This window comes from Daucus carota, chromosome 9 (assembly GCF_001625215.2).
Source record: "Daucus carota subsp. sativus chromosome 9, DH1 v3.0, whole genome shotgun sequence".
In the NCBI taxonomy this organism is placed as follows: domain Eukaryota; kingdom Viridiplantae; phylum Streptophyta; class Magnoliopsida; order Apiales; family Apiaceae; genus Daucus; species Daucus carota.
The window spans coordinates 40,058,577-40,080,537 of NC_030389.2; the positions used below are offsets into that span (position 1 = coordinate 40,058,577).

General features: G+C 35.3%; 2 protein-coding genes across 3 annotated transcripts; one reads left to right on the forward strand and one right to left on the reverse strand.

The window, feature by feature from the left end:
- Nucleotides 1-528: 528 nt before the first annotated feature.
- LOC108202743 (mitogen-activated protein kinase 15) lies at nucleotides 529-7,061 on the reverse strand. Of its 2 annotated transcripts, none has more exons than XM_017371271.2 (10): nucleotides 6,532-7,061; nucleotides 3,980-4,388; nucleotides 3,768-3,895; nucleotides 3,601-3,660; nucleotides 3,308-3,457; nucleotides 3,047-3,202; nucleotides 2,744-2,955; nucleotides 2,085-2,186; nucleotides 1,809-1,969; nucleotides 529-1,348 (listed from the first exon to the last, which is right to left on the reverse strand). In XM_017371271.2, the coding sequence occupies exons 1-10, from the start codon at nucleotides 6,553-6,555 to the stop codon at nucleotides 1,053-1,055; spliced, it is 1,698 nt and encodes a 565-aa protein (XP_017226760.1). In that variant the 5' UTR covers nucleotides 6,556-7,061; the 3' UTR covers nucleotides 529-1,052. The 2 variants fall into 2 exon arrangements, with proteins under 2 accessions (XP_017226760.1, XP_017226761.1); XM_017371272.2 differs by having other exon boundaries at nucleotides 529-1,345; nucleotides 6,532-7,057.
- Nucleotides 7,062-12,087: 5,026 nt separating this feature from the next.
- On the forward strand, nucleotides 12,088-20,769 carry LOC108202851 (mediator of RNA polymerase II transcription subunit 33A). The gene is made up of 12 exons (XM_017371421.2): nucleotides 12,088-12,508; nucleotides 13,834-13,944; nucleotides 14,172-14,522; nucleotides 14,662-14,981; nucleotides 15,091-15,182; nucleotides 15,485-15,803; nucleotides 16,582-16,792; nucleotides 17,376-17,490; nucleotides 17,691-17,852; nucleotides 18,046-18,694; nucleotides 19,229-19,435; nucleotides 19,568-20,769. The coding sequence occupies exons 1-12, from the start codon at nucleotides 12,234-12,236 to the stop codon at nucleotides 20,671-20,673; spliced, it is 3,918 nt and encodes a 1,305-aa protein (XP_017226910.1). The 5' UTR covers nucleotides 12,088-12,233; the 3' UTR covers nucleotides 20,674-20,769.
- The last annotated feature ends 1,192 nt before the right edge of the window (nucleotides 20,770-21,961 follow it).

A 21,961-nucleotide genomic window follows, 5' to 3' on the forward strand; every position in this document is an offset into this window, starting at 1 on the left:
TTACATGTAGAAAATACTCTCGCCCGGCTTCGAGTGGGAGTCACTCTCCACCCATGGGGCTAACACTTACATTCCTCATATTTGAGGGGCTGAACCGTACAAAATGGTACTTGAGGGGTTCATGTGCATATTGGTGTCAACTTGGAGGGTTAAAGGGTGTTTAAGCCTTTTTTTCATTGTTTACAGCCTCTTCTCTTTTCTTTTTCTTTTTTTTATGTTTTTTTTTACTCGGTTTTTAAGACGTATATAAAATATAATTTCATAACTTATTTTTCATTTTTCTGTATAAATATCTAAATATTAAATTTTTATTCAAAAAGAAAAGTTAAAATAATTTGTATAACTACATTTTATAGATGTCCATGAGAGATAGAGGTAGTAGTTATCTTCGATTTTTGAGAATATACATCTCTAACTTTTTATTATTATTATTATTATTGTTATTTGCTAAATCATTTACTTGTTTTGATTACCCTCTACGGGTAATCAAAATAAGTAAATAGCAGCTTCTCGGATATAGTTTGAACATTCAAAGAAACAAGTTATTTTATAAATGATACTAGTAGTTTGAAACACATTGCAATAATATCTTACACAAGCTAGAAGCTACCATTTGCTAGTTAACGAAGTGTCCAAACACCATAAGGAAGCAACAAATGTTCGGCTGGGATCACCGATTCGAGGCACAGAACGACCTCCAACAGATTACTCGAACTAGTTCTATGTTATGGCAAAGTACTACAGTCCGCTTCAATCCTGCCAAATAATGTGAAGCTAACACAAAGTGTTGAAATATTACGTCTTTTCCTAGTTTTAACGTTATCATTTTCGTCCATATAATATTAGACCTGTTGTCCGTCTATATCAGCGCATAGACCAACTGCTGCTACCAAGAGACATTATCTGATCAAACAATTCACTTGCTTCTCTTGGCCAGGGTATTGTAACTTTCCAGGTGTCATTTTACAGCAACTGAATTATCAGTTGAAGCTCAATCTCACCGAAAGAGTTGCAATGTGAACTGAACACCATGATGAGAAGACCCGCTATTATCAATACCACTGATTTCCAGGAACACCTTGAGCAGCAGCCACTTTTCTTGTTGCTGTGAATGCAGGTTTTGGCTGCAGACCGTTGGATCCTTCAATCGTATCCTCCACCTTTTCGTTTTTGCAACCTGGGTTCCTTCTAGGGTAAGAAGAGCTAGGAACAGCATATTGTGCTGGAACAGCAGGACTCCTAACGCTTCGTCGATGTTCAAGAGACTCTGTGGCTGCAGCTGCAGCTCCGCAATTGTTGTACCGCAAGACAGAACCCACAACTTTCCCAGGCCTTGCAGCAGCTCCTGCTATAGAAGGAACATTTTATATTATGTAAAAATGTGAACATTTTAAATTCAATGCAAATAAATATGTCGAAGATATCATAATGTAACGTTATATGTATTCAATTTAAGCATCGAACTGATGAAAAGCACATTTATGGCTAAAGAAGGGTATTTTTTATTTTATTTTTACCGAATTCAATTACTGAATGGCCACTAATCAGATCTTAACCACTTCAATTCTCCCAATATCACTACTTTTAAGATGTGTGAAAAAGCTCAGATCTCGCACATCTTTCTGTTCTGAAATTGAGATGAACTCCAATGAATATAAGGAATTGAGTTGAGCAGAAAAAGTTCTGGCAAGCATGTATTGCAAAAAATTGGTTTTGTGAACAAATTATACATTCTTAGCATAGATCTGAAGAGCCACAGGACCACACAATGCAGACATGACATTAATAAGCAGTTAAACAATTGAAACCTTGAATATTTTGAGGCACTTGAATTGGTGGTCTTGTTACTGGGATGCCAGAAGTCTTGTCCGTATGCGACCTCTCGCCATCTTTGATGCAACATTTAGTAAGATCATTCGTCACTTCAGCAACACCATGCGCTGTATCATTTGAATATAGCATCCGCTGCCTGCATTAAAGCATCTATCAGCATATTAACATGGAAAAACAATTTTTGTAATGACCAGCAGTGAGGAAGCTAAAAGAGAAGAAAAGAATGTTGAGATGCAGAGTTTAAAGTGTACCTAGGTAATGAAGCATGCTGCCTTTCAGGTGGCGCAACAGTACCACCCTTTCCATAATGCTCCTCAAGATAAGCAAATTGCTTCTTAAATTGGTCAACAGCACTGCACTTATCAATGAAAACCATTATCAACTGTCCTACTTTGGAGAGAAAATATAATCACCGAGTTGCAATTTGCAGTAATATAGGACAAGTTGTTGGAAGATTGACCATGTCTAGGTCTTTAGACTCGTTACAAAACTAAGATTGAGCATGCCAAGTGTCATTTTCACCATAATCATAATATGCATAAGGCCTGCATATATCTCAACCTCCTAGATTCTCCTACTTCTTCAAGTGGGGACAGGTAGGGCAATACTTGGTTTAATTTGCTGTATTCAGCGTGAATAAATTAAGTGTAAGAACACTTGTCATCAATCAATAAACAGGCAAATAGATTAGTTTGTTCTTGCTAAGTATGTCTAACAAAACTTTGCCCCCGGCTGTCAGCTTAAAATCAAGTGTTTTTATATAACTGCAAAACAATCTTATCACATAAAATAAAAGACATCCAATCATCACTAGGCTTATTTTCTGGTGCATGTTTATGTGGAGAATGAACATCTTAATTATGAATAAAAGATGCCAACTGGAGGAAGTCATATCTTCAGGTAACATTACCTTGGATACATGAAGCCAGTAGGCTCTGAACCCTCCAAGAACTCCTTCAACATCTTTGGATGATATTCAAGAATCTCCCGGTATATTAGTTCCCGCACATCTTCCTTGGTTATCCTCCTCCTTTCGAATTCAAATTCCATTTTTGTAACTGGTTGAGCAGCAGGTTCTCTCTCAACCTTGGCTAAGTTTTTGAAGTATGGATCTGAAAGAGCCTAGACAACCAACACACCATATGTTTGTATAAAAAAACTGGTAACTGTCGTATACAGTATACCTTAAGATAATTTTTCGATTAATAGTTACCTCTTCAGCTGAAGGTCTATCTTTGGGTTCAAAAGCAAGCATCCTTTCTAACAAACGAAGTGCCAGGGGATCCGCATTAGGGAACTTTTGGGAAAAAGGAACAGGCCTCTTCCTCCTCATGCTGCTCAAATATCTCCTTGCTTTCTCGTTTCTTATCTGTAGACAGAGATATTTTTCCATGGGCAACATTTATGAAACATGCATAGAATGGTAGAAACCCATTCGTCAAAATAAAAGTCATATTTAAGAACATAGACCTACCCTAGCTATGGCTTCAGGAGAAGGAGTCCCAAGAAAATCAGTCATGATGTCCAACTGATGGACAACATTTTTCCCTGGAAAGAGGGGTTTTCCAGTCAAAAGTTCGGCAAAGATGCAGCCAATGCTCCAAATGTCTATTGCGGGTGTATACTGTATACAAATCACAGTAGCTACGTTTAGTTGACACCAATCAAACTATCACAACCTTATCTGTATGCATAACATGATGCTTTATGACAATATACAGTTTACAACACCTCACTGATACAGGTGAAAGAGGTCATATTTATTACCTTAGAGAAGAAGGATCCACACAATTCAGGAGCTCTGTACCATCTTGTTGCAACATAATCCTAAGCAGATACAAAATATGATCAGGAAAAATAATCTCTACACATCAATTCCCTCATTATAGTTCCATCAAATAAAATTAACAATTGCAATTTGTGTCTAAACATACTGTCCAAAATATGGCAGTAGGGGTATCATTGAAAGCTACTCGTGCAAGTCCAAAGTCACAGATCTTTAATTTGCAATCAGCATTTGCCAAGATGTTTTTAGGCTTCAGATCCCGATGAAACACATTTGCTGCGAAGGTTATAAAAATCATTACTGGAAAAATTAACCAAGTATATAAAATAGTTTGTATTCAGGAATGTAGCAACATATAACCTGTATGTATGTACTTCAGGCCTCGAAGCAGCTGATAAAGGAAGAACTGATAATGCTCCGGAGTCAGATCATCATTTGCTTTAATTACTTGATGTAAATCGGATTCCATTAGTTCAAAAACTACATAAATGTCTCTAAATTCCCTTCTAGAAGGAGGCAATAAGATGTGTTTTATTTCGACTATGTCCGGATGCCGTAGGAGTCTAAGTAGCTTAATCTCACGAAGAATGCGAGTGGCATCGGAAACATGTTCGAATATATCATTAATTTTTTTGATGGCGACTTTCTCCCCAAGATGGGTATCATATGCAGAGCAAACAACACCATAGCTCCCTTTACCAATTACTTCTTCTATCTTGTACCTGTTCCCCTCTCCATATTCTGTGAAAAAATCTACATCTGCAGATCCCTGCCATCATGTCATATATCATATGTTATCAAAACTGTGTAATGTATTCAAAAACCAGAATAAATCAAAGTCCACCATTTTATCGCTCTGTTCAATACATTAATCAAGCAGAACAACACAATCAAGAAAGCAATATTAACAATATAAATATCGGAACCAGATACAGTTTATGTCTTCTAAGTTATCGGGCTAAAGGTGGCAACAAGCCAACAATGGATATAAAAGCATCTCCAATAGCATCCTAACTCATTGCCAAAATATAATATAAATAATTAAATCCTAGTGACTTAGACATAGGCAGTTTTTCTCCAACAATATTCCTCATACTCATTCCTTATTTTGTATTCTACTATTAAAAGTACTTTTTATCACCAAAAGTGCAACATACGATATAGAGAGAGAAGAGAGTGTGTGTAATATTTTACAATAAAATAATAGTTAGGAGAACCTTTGGAGAAGAAAGAAATTCCTTAAAAAAAAAAAGAAAAGAACAAAGGGTGTATCCTACTGACTTGGGCAATCACTAGGACATTGTTGGATCACTATTCTTGCTCTTAGAGCAAGTCCAATGGTATCTTAACTCATTCTTAAATATAATACAAAATAATAGATCCATGTAACTTATTCAAATAAGTAGTTTCATTTAACAATGTTCTTTATTCTTATTCACTATTTGATATTTTATTAATTAATAAAAGATACCTTTTACCAATGCATATTAGAGATAGAAAAAGAGTGTTTATAATAGTTTATTATTATATATTAATATAAGTTAGAATAACCTTATGACAAGAGAAAGGTTCCTTACAAATAAGGAAGGAGGTAAGGAATCTCTACGACATTGTTGGAGCGCAGTATTTTCTCTCATTACTTAAATTACAACTTAGAGCAAGTCCAATAGTGTCCTAGCCCATACCATAAATATAATATAAAATAATAGATCCTAGTAACTTAAATTATGGATAAGTAGCAACTCCAGCAATGTAATTTTATTCTTATCCCCTATTTCAGATTTTAATGATTAACAGCACTTCTATCAATGTACTCCCTCTATTTTAAGTATCCGCCTTTTGACTTTTCAGCACACATTTTAAAGTGCTGCTTTGGCCACATGGTTAGAAATGTTATTTTCAAATATTTCTTTTTGTGAATAAAAGTATTGATGTAATATTTTCATTCAAAAAAACAAAATTACTATATAGTGAAAGTACTCAAACATACGTGCCAAAAAGTCAAAAGACGGATATTTGAGAACAAAGGAAGTGAGAGAGAGGGAGGCAGGGAGGGAGAGAAGTGTTTTAATATTTTATTATAATATATTAGTTAGAATAGCTTAGCTTTAGAGGAGAAGAAAAATCCTTAGAAATAGGACGGAAGGAGGTGTCCTAGTGATTTAAGGAATCGTTAGGACATTGTTGGAACACACTTTTTCCTCATATTCCTTAAATTGTAACTTTTGAGCATGAATAGCTAAGCTATTGGACTTGCTCTTAGAGCACGTCCAATAGTTCCCTCAAATTCAAGTTAGGAGTATGAACAGCTAATCTATTTGGCTCTTACATTTTTTGCCATTAAAATTCCCTTTGCCACTGACACATTTGAAGCTAGTTACTTGCAGACTATGCGAAGAAATAATATTAATTATTATTTACCAATAAATATAATCACAGCAATTGTCGGAGTAAGAAATACATTCATCATCCTAGCCCCTAATATATAACGTATTAGTTCCCATGGGTGCACCTTTCAGTAGCCACAAGGCAGATCCTGATTCTCTCAGGATCCTACATTAAGCCCGTGCTTAAGTATATCACAATAGATCTATACCAAGTTCAACACTCCAACTTAAAAATCCTTGCACCAACAGCAGTTGTTCTTTTGAACTAAACAGTTAAATAATTACCTACTTAAATAACCAAAAAGTCAAAATAACCACCCCAGTGTCAGCAAGTAAAAGCATTTCATAATACAAACTGGAAATTAAACATACAGCACAAAAAACACATTAACCAAGAACCCATCCAATCTTCTTCAGATAAAAAACCCAAATCATGTGCCAACCCCCCCCCCCCCCCACACACACACACAGAGAGAGAGAGAGAGGGAGAGAGTAAACCCAAACTCAAAATCACTATAGATTTACCTTTTTACTCTGACCAGGCTGCATATCTCTAACAAAGCATAAATCTCCACCAAGACACTAATCAAGAACTCCAAGAGAGCAAGATTTCAGATCACTAAGCTCAAAACAACACCAGCCCAGATGATAATAATCAAATCTCTACAGATCAAGAAATGGGTTTTTTCTAAAACCAAAACTACACACACATATAAAAAAAACCCAGATATATTATAGTAATATTTGACAAAAAAGAGGGATCTTTTTCCTAAATCTCACCGCTCAACTAAGCAAAAGATCTACAACTTCGATGATCTCTAGTCTTATTTAAAATATATCAAGAATCTGTAGAATAAGCAGTGAAAAATGAAGTGAAGGGCTTAAAGATTTGATCTTTCAGAAAACAATTCAAGAAGTGTAGATTTAGATGATGAAATGTGAGCTATGTATATATAAAGTTGTGTGTATAATTGAAATGGGTTTGAGAGCTTTTGTTTTCTGAGTTGAAGGGCTGGGAATTAAAGAAGAGAGAAGACAAGAAAATGTATATGTATATTGCAACTGTTTGTTTATGTCTCTGTTGTAGTCTGGATTATTGCTGTATTCCCCTTAGGCTGTGTTTGGATGGGTGTCTTGCTAGTATTTTCATTTTTCTCGAATTATATTTTAATTTTTTTGTAAAAAAGAAATATAAGCTTATCTCAAGTTGTTTGATTTATATATTTTTAATTATTAGGACGATTTTGGATAATGAATCTCTCTTTTTGAATGAGTATATATGATGCGATAATTTTTATATAGTTTTAACCTTTTTTTGTCGAATATATATATCAGTTGTTTCAAAATATAATAATCTTGTTAAGGATTTTTTTTCCCGAAATTTTTTTCTCTTCTAGCCGAAAATTATGCAAGTATGTTTTCAAATATGTAGACAACATAATTTTAATGATGGAGAAAAAATAATCACTAAAAAAATTTTATATATTGAATTTCTGATTGACACAAAAAAATATAACTTTTCTAAAATCTTCTATAAACTACCGCGATAGAATGTCATATTATAAAAATCCTTTTAAATAACCTCTAAATAAGAAATAAACAAAATAAAGACAATGAGTTAATATTTAGTAAGATTATACTTTCTCAATACCACTTATTTTGTATCAAGTAGATTCTACATTTTATTCGATCATCATAATATATTGATAGTGTTCAGAGAAGTATATAATTTTGTATTAGTAAAGTTATATGAAATTTATATTCATACGAGAGTTTTGGAGTTCATATTTTTAAAAATTAGATAAAATATAATCTAGTGGTTTCAATTTTAATTTTTTTTTCTTATTTTGTCCTTTGAAAATTTTCGGAATTGAATACGGATATGAACATGAATTTTCGAATTCGAATACGTATACATACAAATCCGTATCCGAATTATTAGTTTATCAACTCGAATTAATATGCAAATGGTTTGTTATATCTAGTCAAGATGAGCCTATATAGGAAATTAGCACATAAAATAGATCATTTTTCGTCTTGTAAATCATATTTATTTGCATGATAAGTTGCAACTGATTGTAAAGGCAGAAAAACTCTCATGCGGGGCCAATTCTGACATTAACATTGCAAACTAAAACAACAAATTAGAAATCAACTCAAAAGCAATTTTCATAATCCCCTTTCTTTATAAAACAACTAACTCTAAAACCCCCTCAATCAACTAAAAAACTCCCCTCAATCCTGCATCATATATCGACACGGAGCCGGCGAGAAGGTTCCTCGGAAACGAGGAGTCGAGCGAGACGAAGGAGAAGGAAGTGACGGTGGAAGTGGGGTCGTCCAAGGAGCCGATTTCAGAGGAGGTGGAGAGGTCGTAGATTTTGATGGCGTCGTTGAAACCGTCGGAAATGAAAATAGTGAGTGAGAGTGAGAGTGAGAATGAGGTGAGAGAAGAGAAGATATAAGTAATAATAAAATGAGAAAATGAATTAGAGAAGAAAATAAGTATATTTGTAAATAAAATTCAAAAATAGTATATTTGAAAGATTTTAAAAAAGAGTATATTTAAAGATAAAAAAAAGTAGTATACCTAGTAAATTTTCTAAATAAAATAATAAACATTTTTTTACGTGACCCAGTCGCGACTCAACTCACAAGAGGAATCTGAGTAGTGCAGTAACACAACACATCCGCGTGGGCCGGTCCACAAATCCAGATGTCAATTATAGAATATTTTTATAGAATATTTTATTAACACCATTATCCACATGAATTTTATTAATTTTATATTTGGACGAATTATTAGTTTAGTAATTTTTCTCAAAACTTTGAGTCCCTGCCATTTTCTGAACATGTGTTGCGCTTAAAATAGGATATACACCGAGTAGACACTGCCGGCCCCCTCTTACATCAAAATGGTAACACTCACAGTTTAGGAGACATCACCCATGTTCTCTCACACCTCTGCCTTTTGTACTACAACTGTACACTAAATATTGGTTTAAAAACGGGTTTCTGGTTTATAAGTTGTAATCACTTAATTGTACCGTTTGTATAAAAAGTCAAGAAGCACTTATAAAAAGCTAGGATTGCTAGCTCCAGTTTCAGGGCTTATGCTTATTTCTCAAACATCTTAATCACTTATAAGTCCTAACTTGCTTCCAACTTCTACTCCATTTTTTTATTTTAAGCAAGAAACACTTATTTTAAACTCGTCCAAACATTTCGATTTCCTATATATTTTTATGTTTATAAGATTCGGGGTGTAATTTAAGATGAGCATCTTGGGTGGGAATGGACTTGATAATAATAATAGACAAGTTAAACTTAGACTTATTATCATAATAATAATTATTATTATAATCTATTTTAAATACTGAGATAAAATTAGAGATTTGTAATGTTTTAGAATTTTTACTTTCAGTCAGCTAATGTCAGTGTTTGGCAGAGGTTCATGTGTTTGGAAAACGATAGTTGCAGACTTGCAGAGTCACTTGGTACCAAGTGCATTTCGAGTTTGTGTCCATCACTCCATCAACTCTCAGCTGGTGCTACATATGTCTGCATGTGGCCGAATTATATTCACACATCGTAAGTAAAGTACTTGACATATGCTGTTGCGGATCAAACAAATCCAAGAGTGCTATTTTGGTCCTGAAGTTTTTTAAACTCGTCTCAATCAAGAAATTGACACTAAGCTAACCGCCTTTTTTTTTTTTTTTTTTATCACGTGTGATCAATTTTGCCAAATAATTTAGAATTTAAACTTGTCGGTAATGTAATAGCCGAAAACTCCGTTCTATTATGATTTATGATATTTTTCGTTTTGAGCTATACTCAAGATCGCACGGATTTGTTTTTGAAATTCTGGAAAACTAAAATTTGACAACATCAAATTTATTAACTGAACATATCGTTAGATGTTTAGTTAATTAGTTTGAATGGCAAAACAGAAGAATACAAATTATTCCGTACATGCTCATTTTAAGTTTACACGGTTACCATCTCCATTTGTCACAGAATATATATGGATTAACGTGTTTGGTTCTTATAAAAATTATAGCGTGGACTGTTTTTTTCTGATAAATAAAATGATGGATTAAGGATAGTAAAAAACACTGGTTTCAAATACATTAATAAAGGATATAAGTTAATATCGACCAGATCAATCACAATAAGATAAGCAACAAAGTCCAAAAAATCAGAACATTAATATGATCTGTGCCAATTTATGCAGAGAAAATTTGATTAATGTAAGAGCAGATATAATCAATCGATTAATAATATTTAGATCATTTAATATCATTAAAGTATGAATTATGTTTCATGAAGAGGATTAAATACATTATATCTCCTGATTTAAATAAAGAGGAGTAATATGTATCGCAAATTTTGATCCCAAATAACATTGCAACATATGACTAATTTTAATTAGATGATTTGATGTTCATATTGTTGGTCTTATTATTATTATTATTGTGTGTTGAATTAGTCATTCATTTTCAATTGAATTTGAGAAAAAGTTGAAAACACTTTTTGACTACCTGATATTTTTTTTAAATTAATATATGTCTCCATTTGCTAATAGCTTAGTTTATAGGAAAGAATACAGACTGACGCCGAGTGCTAATGTTTTGCCGGAAACAAAAGTGTTAATCTAATGATAAAAAAAATCATACAGACGTTCACACGAATGTTGAGTCAAATAAATAATAGATTATAATAACTTGTTTTTATAAAACGATAATTAAATAATATTTTAAACAATATTTTAAAAATAATGTATAAACAAAATTACGTGTCCATTCCATGCATCCTCGTTAAATTATGTGTAGGTTTGCCATCATTTTGGTGCGTAAAGTTGCTGGGGTTTACGTTGGTGATACTATATGGAAGGCCCAATGTTTGGCATATCAACAGAAGGATAACCATAGCTTGAAAAGCCCATTTAAGCCCAAGGTCAAACCTTTGAATACGTAATTGCGTAGTCGTCAAAGTAGGCGCGTAGTATTTCCTTTTTCTTTTTAATATAAAAATGGCCAGTTCGGGAATCGAGTAATAATTTAAGTACACGGACAATCATTTATTTTAACGCAGTAAAATAATTGAATTCACAATTCCCATCGATCGCAACGGAGAGATGAGCCAAAACTGATTATTCACAAGAATTGATAAAATCCTACGTCCCTGTTTGATTTAATTTTTAAATAACATATTTCTAATTTATATAATATCATGTCACTTCTTATGTTTTATACTTTTACCGTACCAATCATTTCTTTATACTTTTCTTTTTGAAATTTGCATTTATTATTTTATATTTCAAAATTTGTCAAAATATGATAAAATTTTAAAATATAAAAATCAACTATCCCATCTACTTTTCTCCACTATAATTACTTTATATGTTAAATATATACGGACCCATCATACTTTTTACTCTTCTTTTAAATATTTCTTAACATACAGTGATACATGAGTAAAATTATGAAACACTAGATACGCTGTGTTTTTTATTTTGGTATATATAGAAACTACTCCAATAGAAATTACTATTGGAGTAACTACCAGAATAGTGTATAAACTAGAAACTCGCATCACGATCATAGAGCAAGGCCGACCCCGGGATCGCTAGTAATCGCCGGTGATGCGGTTTTTGGGACCGGAGATGAACCTCGAGATAGATCTAGACGGGGTCTAAGTGGGGTCTGGGTCGGGGAGCAGTGAGACCATGGTGGGGCCAAGGTTTGGCTCTTTAAGACTGTTTGGAGCCTGTCCATGGCCTGTGAGGAGCCTTGGCGAGGCCCTAGCGAGTCTGGGGTGAATTGAGCGGAAGTGAAAGTGGCTCTAAATGGGTGATGACATATAAAGATGAGTGATGATATACGAGTGGCCGAAGTCATTTAGATATAATCTCTCTTGATTTCCATTTTATTGGTTTCTATTTGACTCTGTATTCCATACACATTATACAAGTTAAAGCAGCGTTTCAGAATAATATTCCCTTTACATTTTTTCTGATATTTTGGAGACAGTTGAGAGATTAAATACTGTAATTTAATAGTATATCTAGACTCCAGCGTAGCGGAGACAATTTCAGAGAACTGATTCGACAAACTCCGTTCCACAAACGTTATATCCATGTTCATACAGAGACAACACAAATAAAGTCTCCTCTCATCAACTAACTTGACAGTTTCACTTTCAGCTCTGAAACTAACTCAACCATGTCTGTAAATTTAAGTCCAGCAATCTGGGAAAGCGTGCTGGAGCTGACAAAAACGGCAGAAGCCAATCAGAGTGATCCCACCATGTGGGCCATAGAGGTGTCAACCACTTTGAACTCAGCTGGAGTGGCCTTGCCATCTCAAGAACTAGCTACCCTTTTGGTCTCACACATTTTTTGGGACCATAATGTTTCGATTACTTGGAAGTTTCTTGAGAAGGCTCTGTCTTTTCGGATTGTGCCTCATGTGCTTTTGTTTGCTTTGCTCTCCACAAGGTCACTTTTTTTTTTGATTATTATTTTTGGTGTTTTGATTTGATTGTTGTTTCAATGTATTGTGGTTGATGTGATTTGGTCTTGCTTAATTTTTACTAATTAAGATGTTCGCAAGCTTGCGATAATAATGTTAAACGACGAATTCTCCTAAAATCTCGCGAGGTTGGGAGGAGGGTTTATGGGGATGCAACAGTACAATAGTGAAAGAAAAAATAAACATAACACTGAGAGGCTTTATGGTCTCCAAGATTCTTAATCCAGAAACTCTCATACACCTAATTGTTGAATCTGGATACTTGTAGGAAAATCAACTAGTCTAATTAAGTGTATGCTAGGAATCCTATTTGAGGTCTTGTCCTTGAAGAAGTCTAAGTTCCGTGCGTGGCCGTGTCTAGTCTCATCCCACATCCTCAGCTACATGCCTATCCTCTTAACTTCCGGCCAGTATGTTATTTACCCTCTTCCTTGGGATTGAATGTTGATTTCCGTCTCATATGGATGTGGAAAACCAACATAACTTCCCATCCCTTGCTTTTTCAGAAATAGACCGGAAGGGGACTAGCTAAAGTGATTAGCTAAAATAATATAAAATCTTGGTTATCTAAAATTTGTTGAACAGATAGGGGGTTGTACTCCAATGGTGTTGACTATTACTTAAAAAAGCACTGATAAGGATCATTTAATTAATAAAATAAGCATTAAATTTGGCGGGATGAGGTGGATGTATTTAGAGGATGGGTAGAAATTCAACAAATATAGAGGACCAATTAAGGTTATCTATAATGATAGCTAACAGGAGTATTCCCTTGGAGTGTCAGAATTTTTAAAGGATATGGAAATTTGAATGCCAGCTAGACTATACAGCTAAGGGGTGTCAATGGTTGGAGATGCAACCAAATTCCCATCATAATATCCTCATATCTGCCACTTATAACTTACGCTTCTACATCTTTCTTTCCAAATTCCCGGACACATATGTGGGCTCTTTGTAAAATTTCCTTCAGCTTCATATTCCTGTGGAAAATTTGGCTGTTCTAACTAATAGAGATCGAATGATACATGTTATAATATGTTACTGATGTTGATCTATGTTTTTGTTTTCTTCTAAAAGATGATTTGTTAAGCGGTCGCCAATGTCTTATGTAATCATGCCTAAACTTAATATTTCATCTGTAACCCGTGCAACCTATCTTAATTGTGTTGTGAATGGTGTCTTGATTTACCAAATTTTCTGAGTTTTCATTAGGAAGGTACAATGTATTTCCACAAATAACATTTTACTGTTTAAGTGCATATCTTATATGTGATACCTTTCTTCTGTACAGGGTTATTCCAAATCGACGTTCCCAGCCAGCTGCATTCAGGCTTTACATGGAACTACTCAAGAGACATGTAACTGAACTTACATCTGATATAAAGTCACCAAATAATCAAACGTGAGGCACTAATTTTTTGGTTCTTTTAATGTATATAAACTTTGACAACTTCTCTTGGAACCATATGGTTTCTGCCATCTTGTCATTGACTGATATATATATTTTTTACAAGTTCATCAAAACACTTTTTTGGTAAACTAGTTCTCATTTTGTGTAGATAACTTTTTTCTCATAATTATTATGATAGGTACAATACATATGTATTTATGACTCTCTAATACTTGCAGGATTATCAGCACAGTAGACAAAGTTCTCCAACTTTCTAAATTATTCGATGTTCCAGCCACTGAACCTGGCGTTTTTATTGTGGAATTTACATTTTCAATAGTTTGCCAGTTATTGGAAGCATCAATAGATGATGAAGGGTTACTAGGATTCACACCTGAAAAGAAATTTAAATGGATATCGGAACCTCATTGTATGGACTTAGATAGCCATGATAGTTTTGGTGTGGAGAAGAATGCTAAACATCACAAGAGATTGCAGAGTGCAAATACTGTAATGGCCATTGATCTAATCGGTCAATTTCTGCAGAACAAAGTGACTTGCACTATTATTCACTTGGCACGCAAAAGCATGTGAGAGTTTATGTGTTTTTGGCACTCCCTTTACAGTTTCTCTGAAGTAGAAGCAAAATAGTCTGCCAATAGTTGTTACTAATTTGCCATTTGTAAAATAATTTTTGATTATTATATTACTTAATTGCCACTTTCTTAGGCCTGCAAATTGGAAAGGTTTCACCCAGTGTATACAGGTACTGGTAATGAAGTCCTCAGCATTACGAAAGTCACAGGTTCTGACACCAGAGGCTCTTATCCAGTTGACATCAGATACTCGAAAAGTTACTTATCAGAAACGCAAAACATTATGCATGGAAAATCTGCACGAGGTAACAACGTATGGGCCTCTTGATTCTTCTGCCGGTCTTTGTCATGGAACCAGTTATTCTAGTCTCTGGCTTCCTCTTGATTTGGTTCTAGAAGATGCAATGGATTTATCACAAGTCCATGTGACAAGCGCTATAGAGATTCTTACTGGTAAAATCCTGTCTGTATGTTTGACTCTAAAGTGAAAAAATCAATAAGAATATCACCTTTGAGATAAACAAGTATTGATAGTATGAGAACTTCTAATCTTGTTTTTCAGGTTCCTTGAAGACTCTTCGGGCATTTAATGGCACTACCTGGAAAGACAGTTTCTTAGGCCTTTGGATGGCAGCTCTACGCCTTGTTCAAAGGGTTTGAATTTTGCATCAGTTCTTTTTAGTAAATAAATGCATAGCTATACACAAAATATGTTTGGAGTAATTCTTTAGACAAATTTTCTTATAAATTATCAGAAAATTAACTTCATGTTAGAAAAAGGTAAGTGGGAGGATTTAATGATACACACAACAGTCATCCATGTACACTACTTATTTTTCTTATAAATTTCTTTAAATATGGAAAGACAAATCTCATTCATCAAAAATTTGAAATTTAACTCTTATTTTTCCCTGACAAAAGAAATATCTTAAATTTTAATTAATTAATTTTGCCAGGAAAGGAATCCCATTGAAGGTCCTGTCCCTCACTTGGGTACTCGTTTGAGCATGTTACTGTCTATCGTACCCCTCGTACTTGCTCATCTTATAAAAGAAGAGGAAATTGCATTAGATGCTCAGATGGATTGTAGCATTGGAAAAGAGCAATTCCGTGGAAAGCGGAGTAGAGACTTGGTATTTTGCTTACAGAGTTTAGGTGATTACCAGGCCTTGTTGAATCCGCCTGAATCAGTTGTTTCTGCAGCCAATCAGGCTGCTGCAAAAGCAATGATGTTCGTATCTGGCATCAAAGTAGAAGAAACGACAATTAATTGTTGTAAGTAATCAAACTCAGACCGACACATAGTAATTTTGAAATAGTGTGGCATTATAATCAAGGACACCCGAGCCACATGCATGACTTTATGGCACCTTGTAGTATGTAGCAGTGTCATTCACAGACAGTCCCATCAATAGAAAGGTTCTTAAATTTTTTTGTATTTTTCTTCACACCATTTTGTTGGATGTTCGGTGGAACAATAATTATGCATCTAATGACTTGTGCATTTTTGCAGTTGTGTCAATTTGTTACAGTATATATAATTTGCAACAACAAAGGTTGTAGCAGATGATTAGGCCGATAAATAACGGGATATATATTCGGGTAACAAATTATGCCACATAAATATCTAGTTACAAATAGAAAATGAGAAGTTAAGTCTTAGGCCCTGTCCATGATTTCTACTTAACTACTAGCCACTAGGTGATTCACATACAGTTTATTGTTGAAATAACTAGGAAAATGACAGGTAATATCTTCATATATCAGTTGAAAAGTGCTGGACTTTAAATGACAAACAAAAAGAACCACAAATTCATGGCTGGTGATGTTATTTCACTCAGTTGACAGATAATTATTACTTACACAACATAAGTAGAGTCTTTTGCCTTAATCCTAGAGGAAACAAGTGAAAATAGAAATGATTTAGAATGAAAGCAACTCACATATGCATCTAAACTTTTAAAGACTCATTTATGTTTTGGCAAAAAAAAAAAAAGACTCATTTATGTTTATTCATAATCTGAAAATTCCTAAACTTAAGCCTTATATGCAGCTGGGAACTTGCACCATTTGGTAGTTGAGGCTTGTATAACCAGAAATCTTTTAGATACGTCGGCATACTTGTGGCCGGGTTATGTCAAAGGACCAAGTGAGCAAATATGCCTTAGTGTTCCTGCCCAAGCTTCTGGTTGGTCTTCATTTATGAAGGGAAGTCCACTTACACCAACGGTGATTAATGCTTTAGTTTCTTCACCTGCTTCAAGGTATACATACCCTTTAATCCTTAATAGAATACTGCTAACAATTACTTCAGACTGGTAACCTATAAGGTTTTGGCTTCAATCTGGGCCGAAGCTACAGTCATAGTAAAGAGAAATTGTAAAGATCATATATTTAGGTACACCATGATTGACTTTTTTATCAATATAATGATGACATGTGGTGATTTTTTGTCAATATAATGATGACATGCGGTGATTTTATGTTCGCCATCCTGCTTTTATCATTTGGACTATACAGTTTTTAGAAAGCTCAAATTATTATGTTGTGATTGTGGTGCTCTATGTAAAAGAGACGGGCCACGTTAAAGGTTATGTACATATATATATTTTATTGCTTTAAAACTGAGGGACTTCCAACTCTGAGATATGATGCTTATATTAACTTAAATACGGTGATTGCAATGTACAGAAGTATGATAATGCTACTGGAATGATATATTTTCAGTTTAGCCTGGTCTTGTTTTACACTGTTTTCTTGGCTAAAGCCAGGCAAATCAGATGATTTATTTAATTGATTTAGACAAGGATAAAGGAACTGAATTTAAGCTGATGGATTAAATGGAAGCTTAACAGAGCTTGAGAAAATCTACGAGATTGCTGTCCAAGGATCTGATGATGACAAGATAACTGCTGCTACTATTCTTTGCGGAGCCTCCTTGGTTTGGGGTTGGAATATACAGGTAGCGGACTAAATGTTTTTACTCTTCATCATTTCTACTTGATCATTGCCAATATGTTTGACGGAATGAATGGTTGAAGTTGAACTTTCTAGCACATGACATGTATACAGATACAACTTAGCAATATAACACTTTTTTTGGTATTCTTCTTGGTGGTTGGACAATTAGTTTGAGTTATTCTTATGTCATGTCATTTGCAGGAACACACTGTCAACTTCATAACTCGATTACTGTGTCCACCAGTTACCACTAACTACTCTGGAAATGAAAGCCATTTAATCCGCTATGCTCCTATGCTGAATGTCATCCTTCTTGCAATATCTTCAGTGGACTGTATTCAGATATTCTTTTTGCATGGGGTGGTGAGTTTAGCTTATACTGATTCGTACATATCCAATTTGTTTTCCCAAATGTGCCATTTGTTTTTTTTCCATAGGTTTAGACGATTTTCTTGATACTCACTGATCCTTCACTGATTTGCATCTTTCACTGTCCTTTAGCAGGTGTCACTAGATCATATAACTTCAAAATGACATTTCTCTTTCATTGTACCAGGTTCCACAACTTGCTGGTTCACTGATGCCAATTTGTGAAGTATTCGGCTCATGTTTAGCCAACGTCACGTGGACACTAACAACAGGAGAAGAAATATCTGCCTATGCGATTTTCTCTAATGCATTTGCAGTTCTTCTCATGTTATGGAGGTTTAATTCCATACCTCTAGAACATGGAGTAGGAGATGTACCTCGAGTAGGATCCCAGTTAACCCCTGAATACCTCTTAATATTACGGAACTCCCACATAGTATCTTCAAAAAGTATCTGGAATGATAAAAATAATAGGACTCCTGCTACTGATGCAAGTTCATTGCTTTCTCAGCCTGTATATGTGGCCTCCTTCCCAAAATTGAAAGTATGGTATAGACAGCATTTGGCATGTATAGCGTCACCACTCTCTGGTCTTATTCATGGTACCCCTGTGCATCAAATTGTGGATGAACTCCTCTGTATGATGTTCAAGAAGATAACTGGAGGGAAACAACCTGTGACATCTGGATGTAGTGCCTCCTCTGTGACAGGTGAAGGAACTTGCTCAGGACCCAACTTTGCTGCTTGGGATGTACTTGAAGCTGTTCCATATGTGGTTGACGCTGCTCTAACTGCATGTTCGCATGGAAGACTTTCGCCTCGTGAACTGTGTACAGGTTAGTCTGGTATGACTTGTCAATATATAACATGCTAGGAAGCAACCAGTGTACCCATGCATTCTCACGTCGGATACTTTGATTTTTTTGGGATACCTTGGTATTCACAATATCTCAACTAAAATTTTTCTTTGTCACAATGTGTACTTAAAAATAAATGATTTGGCTTAAATTCTCGTGTTTCAGATGCTTATATCATGTATTTCACTTAATTTGCACAATTCTATTATTTTTGTTTACGTATTTTATCATTCATAACATCAAATCCCATATTATCTTAGTTGTAGAATCTATGCATCCACACATCCTCGCACCCGTATCCAATCCCTTGCTTCTTAGATAAATTGTGTCAGCAACCCATAATGAATTATCTGACTAGAAGTCCTCAGTATCCTCTTTGGTTTCTAGAGCTATACCCCTAACTGCAACAGGATACTAATCAGAGACTTCAGTTCTTTACAGTTGTTAGTTTTGGTATTTAATTCAGTTTTAACTTTATATCTTTTAAAATCATTTTGTTCTTTTTTATTACAGGGCTTAAGAATTTAGCGGACTTTCTCCCTGCATCCTTAGCAACCATTGTTAGTTACTTTTCAGCTGAAGTAAGTCGTGGTGTTTGGAAAGATGTCATGATGAACGGAGTGGATTGGCCGAGTCCAGCTGCAAATCTATCAACTGTTGAGGAACAGATCAAGAAGATCCTAGCTGCAACTGGTGTAGATATCCATAGCCTTGATGCAGGTGCTGCTTCTTCACATGACAAGTTGACAAATATATATTACACTTTGCATGCATTAGAAGACTTGTCTTTACTATCATTAGAGAATGTTTAATTATGTTTATTAAACAATGTCAACTCTGAATTTCTCGCAGGGAGAAATTCTCCAGCGACCCTTCCTCTTCCATTAGCTGCCTTTGTAAGCCTCACTATAACTTACAAAATAGACAAAGCATCACAACATTTTCTCAATCTGGCTGGCCCAGCCTTAGAGTCCCTTGCTGCTGGTTGCCCCTGGCCATGCATGCCAATTGTAGCTTCCCTGTGGGCCCAAAAGGCCAGACGTTGGAGCGATTTTCTTGTCTTTTCTGCCTCGCGTACAGTCTTCCTCCACAACAAAGATGCAGTGGTTCAGCTTCTCAGAAGTTGCTTCACTGCCACACTTGATTTAAAAGGTACCGCCATTTCCAGCAATGGAGGTGTTGGAGCACTACTTGGGCATGGATTTGGATATAACTCTGATGGTGAGATAAAACCGGTTGCACCAGGTATTTTGTACTTGCGTATTTACAGGTCCATCAGAGATATTATGTCCATGAGAGAGGAAATTGTTGCTGCACTGATGCAATCTGTTAGTGATATAGTCTGCAATGGGCTCCCGAAACACTTAAGGAAGCCGAAGAAAGCCAAATTTGGGATGAGATATGGGCAGATCTCACTTGCTACTGCATTGACAAAGGTAAAAGTAGCCGCTTCCTTAGCAGCTTGTCTAATATGGTTTGGCGGCTTGGCACTCGTCAAGTCATTAGTTAAAGAAACACTGCCATCTTGGTTTATATGTGTTCATAGAGCTCCACATGAAGAAGATTCAGGGATTGTTGCGACACTTAGTGGCTATGCACTAGCCTATTTTTCTCTGCTTTGTGGATCGTTGGCATTTGGGATGGATTCATCCTCATCTACATCAAAGCACCGTCGGAAAATCCTGCAATACCATCTGGAGTTTATAGCATGTGCCTTTGACGGGAAGATAACAGTAGGCTGTCATCCAGCTACTTGGCATGCTTATGTAACAGGGTTCGTGAGTCTTATGGTACGATGCGGACCAACATGGCTTTTTGAAGTGGATGCAGAGGTCTTGAAGAGAGTTAGTAATGGTCTGAGGCATTGGAATGAAGAGCTTGCTCTTGCTCTGCTAGTGGCTGGTGGAGTTGGTACGATGGGAGCAGCCGCAGAGCTGATAACTCAAACTCAGACATGAGAGTGCAGGATTCATAGTTCCGGTTTGTAAATTGATCTGTTTTATTGTGCAGCTGACTGATATGTGTCAATAAATTTTGTGTATGGATTTGCTTCACAGGCTTTAAATCTCGACGCTTGAAACTTTTGTTTCTTTTGTCTGCAGAGGCGTTGAGAGCACAGGAAACTAACTTAAGTTCGTAAAAATACACTTTCAATCGTAAACAATTGCTTTTAAAGGCCGTATTCAAATTTTTAATAAACTAGCAATCTTGCCCGTGCTTCGCACACGGGTAACGCTTGAATTTTATAATTAATTAATTGATTGTAATGTATTTTTAATTGTAACAAACAGTGTTTAAACTACCAAACAATGTTCATGGTGCTACAAATCACATATACTATTCTTTGACCCACAATCTAATATTAATCTCAGAGTGACATCTAATTCATTTGACCGAACTTAATATCAGACGCAGTAGATGGTGGGAGCATTTAGGGCTGTTTAACGAACCGAGCTGTTCGCGAACAAGCTCGAGCTCGGCTCGTTAAGAGCTCGTTCGGCTCGGCTCGTTAAGTTAACGAGCTCGAGCTCGAACACAAAAAATTGTTCGTTAAGTAAACGAGCTCGAGCCGAGCTTTTAGTATGTTCGGCTCGAGCTCGGCTCGAGCTCGGCTCGAGCTCGTTCGGCTCGAGTTCGGCTCGTTAAAGCTCGAAAAAATGTAATATTTTCGGGGTTTTTTTATAATTTATATATGTTATTGGACTCAGAATTCAACATAATATATATATATATATATATATATATATATATATATATATTTTAGTGATGTAAACAAAATTTTAGGAAATAATAATTTTATTTGGTTTTTAACAGGCAAGTAGAAGTTTGACTAGTACCGCTAACTAGTGTTTAATCCTAGTTTAGTGTTTCAATATTTTAAAAAATATTTTTTACCGATCCAACTGTATGGATGTTAACATATATACATTTTAGTGATATAAACAAAGTTTCAAAAAAATTGAAATTATTAGGTTAGCTATTTTAAGAGTCAACTAGCGGTTTGTCCTTATTTTTTTTCTAGCTCGACTCGACTCGACTCGACTCGGCTTGGCTCGTATTTGTTCGCGAACAAGCTCGTGTTCGGCTCGTTAGTTAACGAGCCGAGCTTGAACACAATTTTTGTTCGATTAAAAAGCTCGGCTCGGCTCGGCTCGTCAGAAAAAAAATTAAAGCTCGGCTCGGTTCGGTCAAAACTCGGCTCGGCTCGGTTCGTGAACAGCTCTAGGAGCATTAATCTTGAAATTG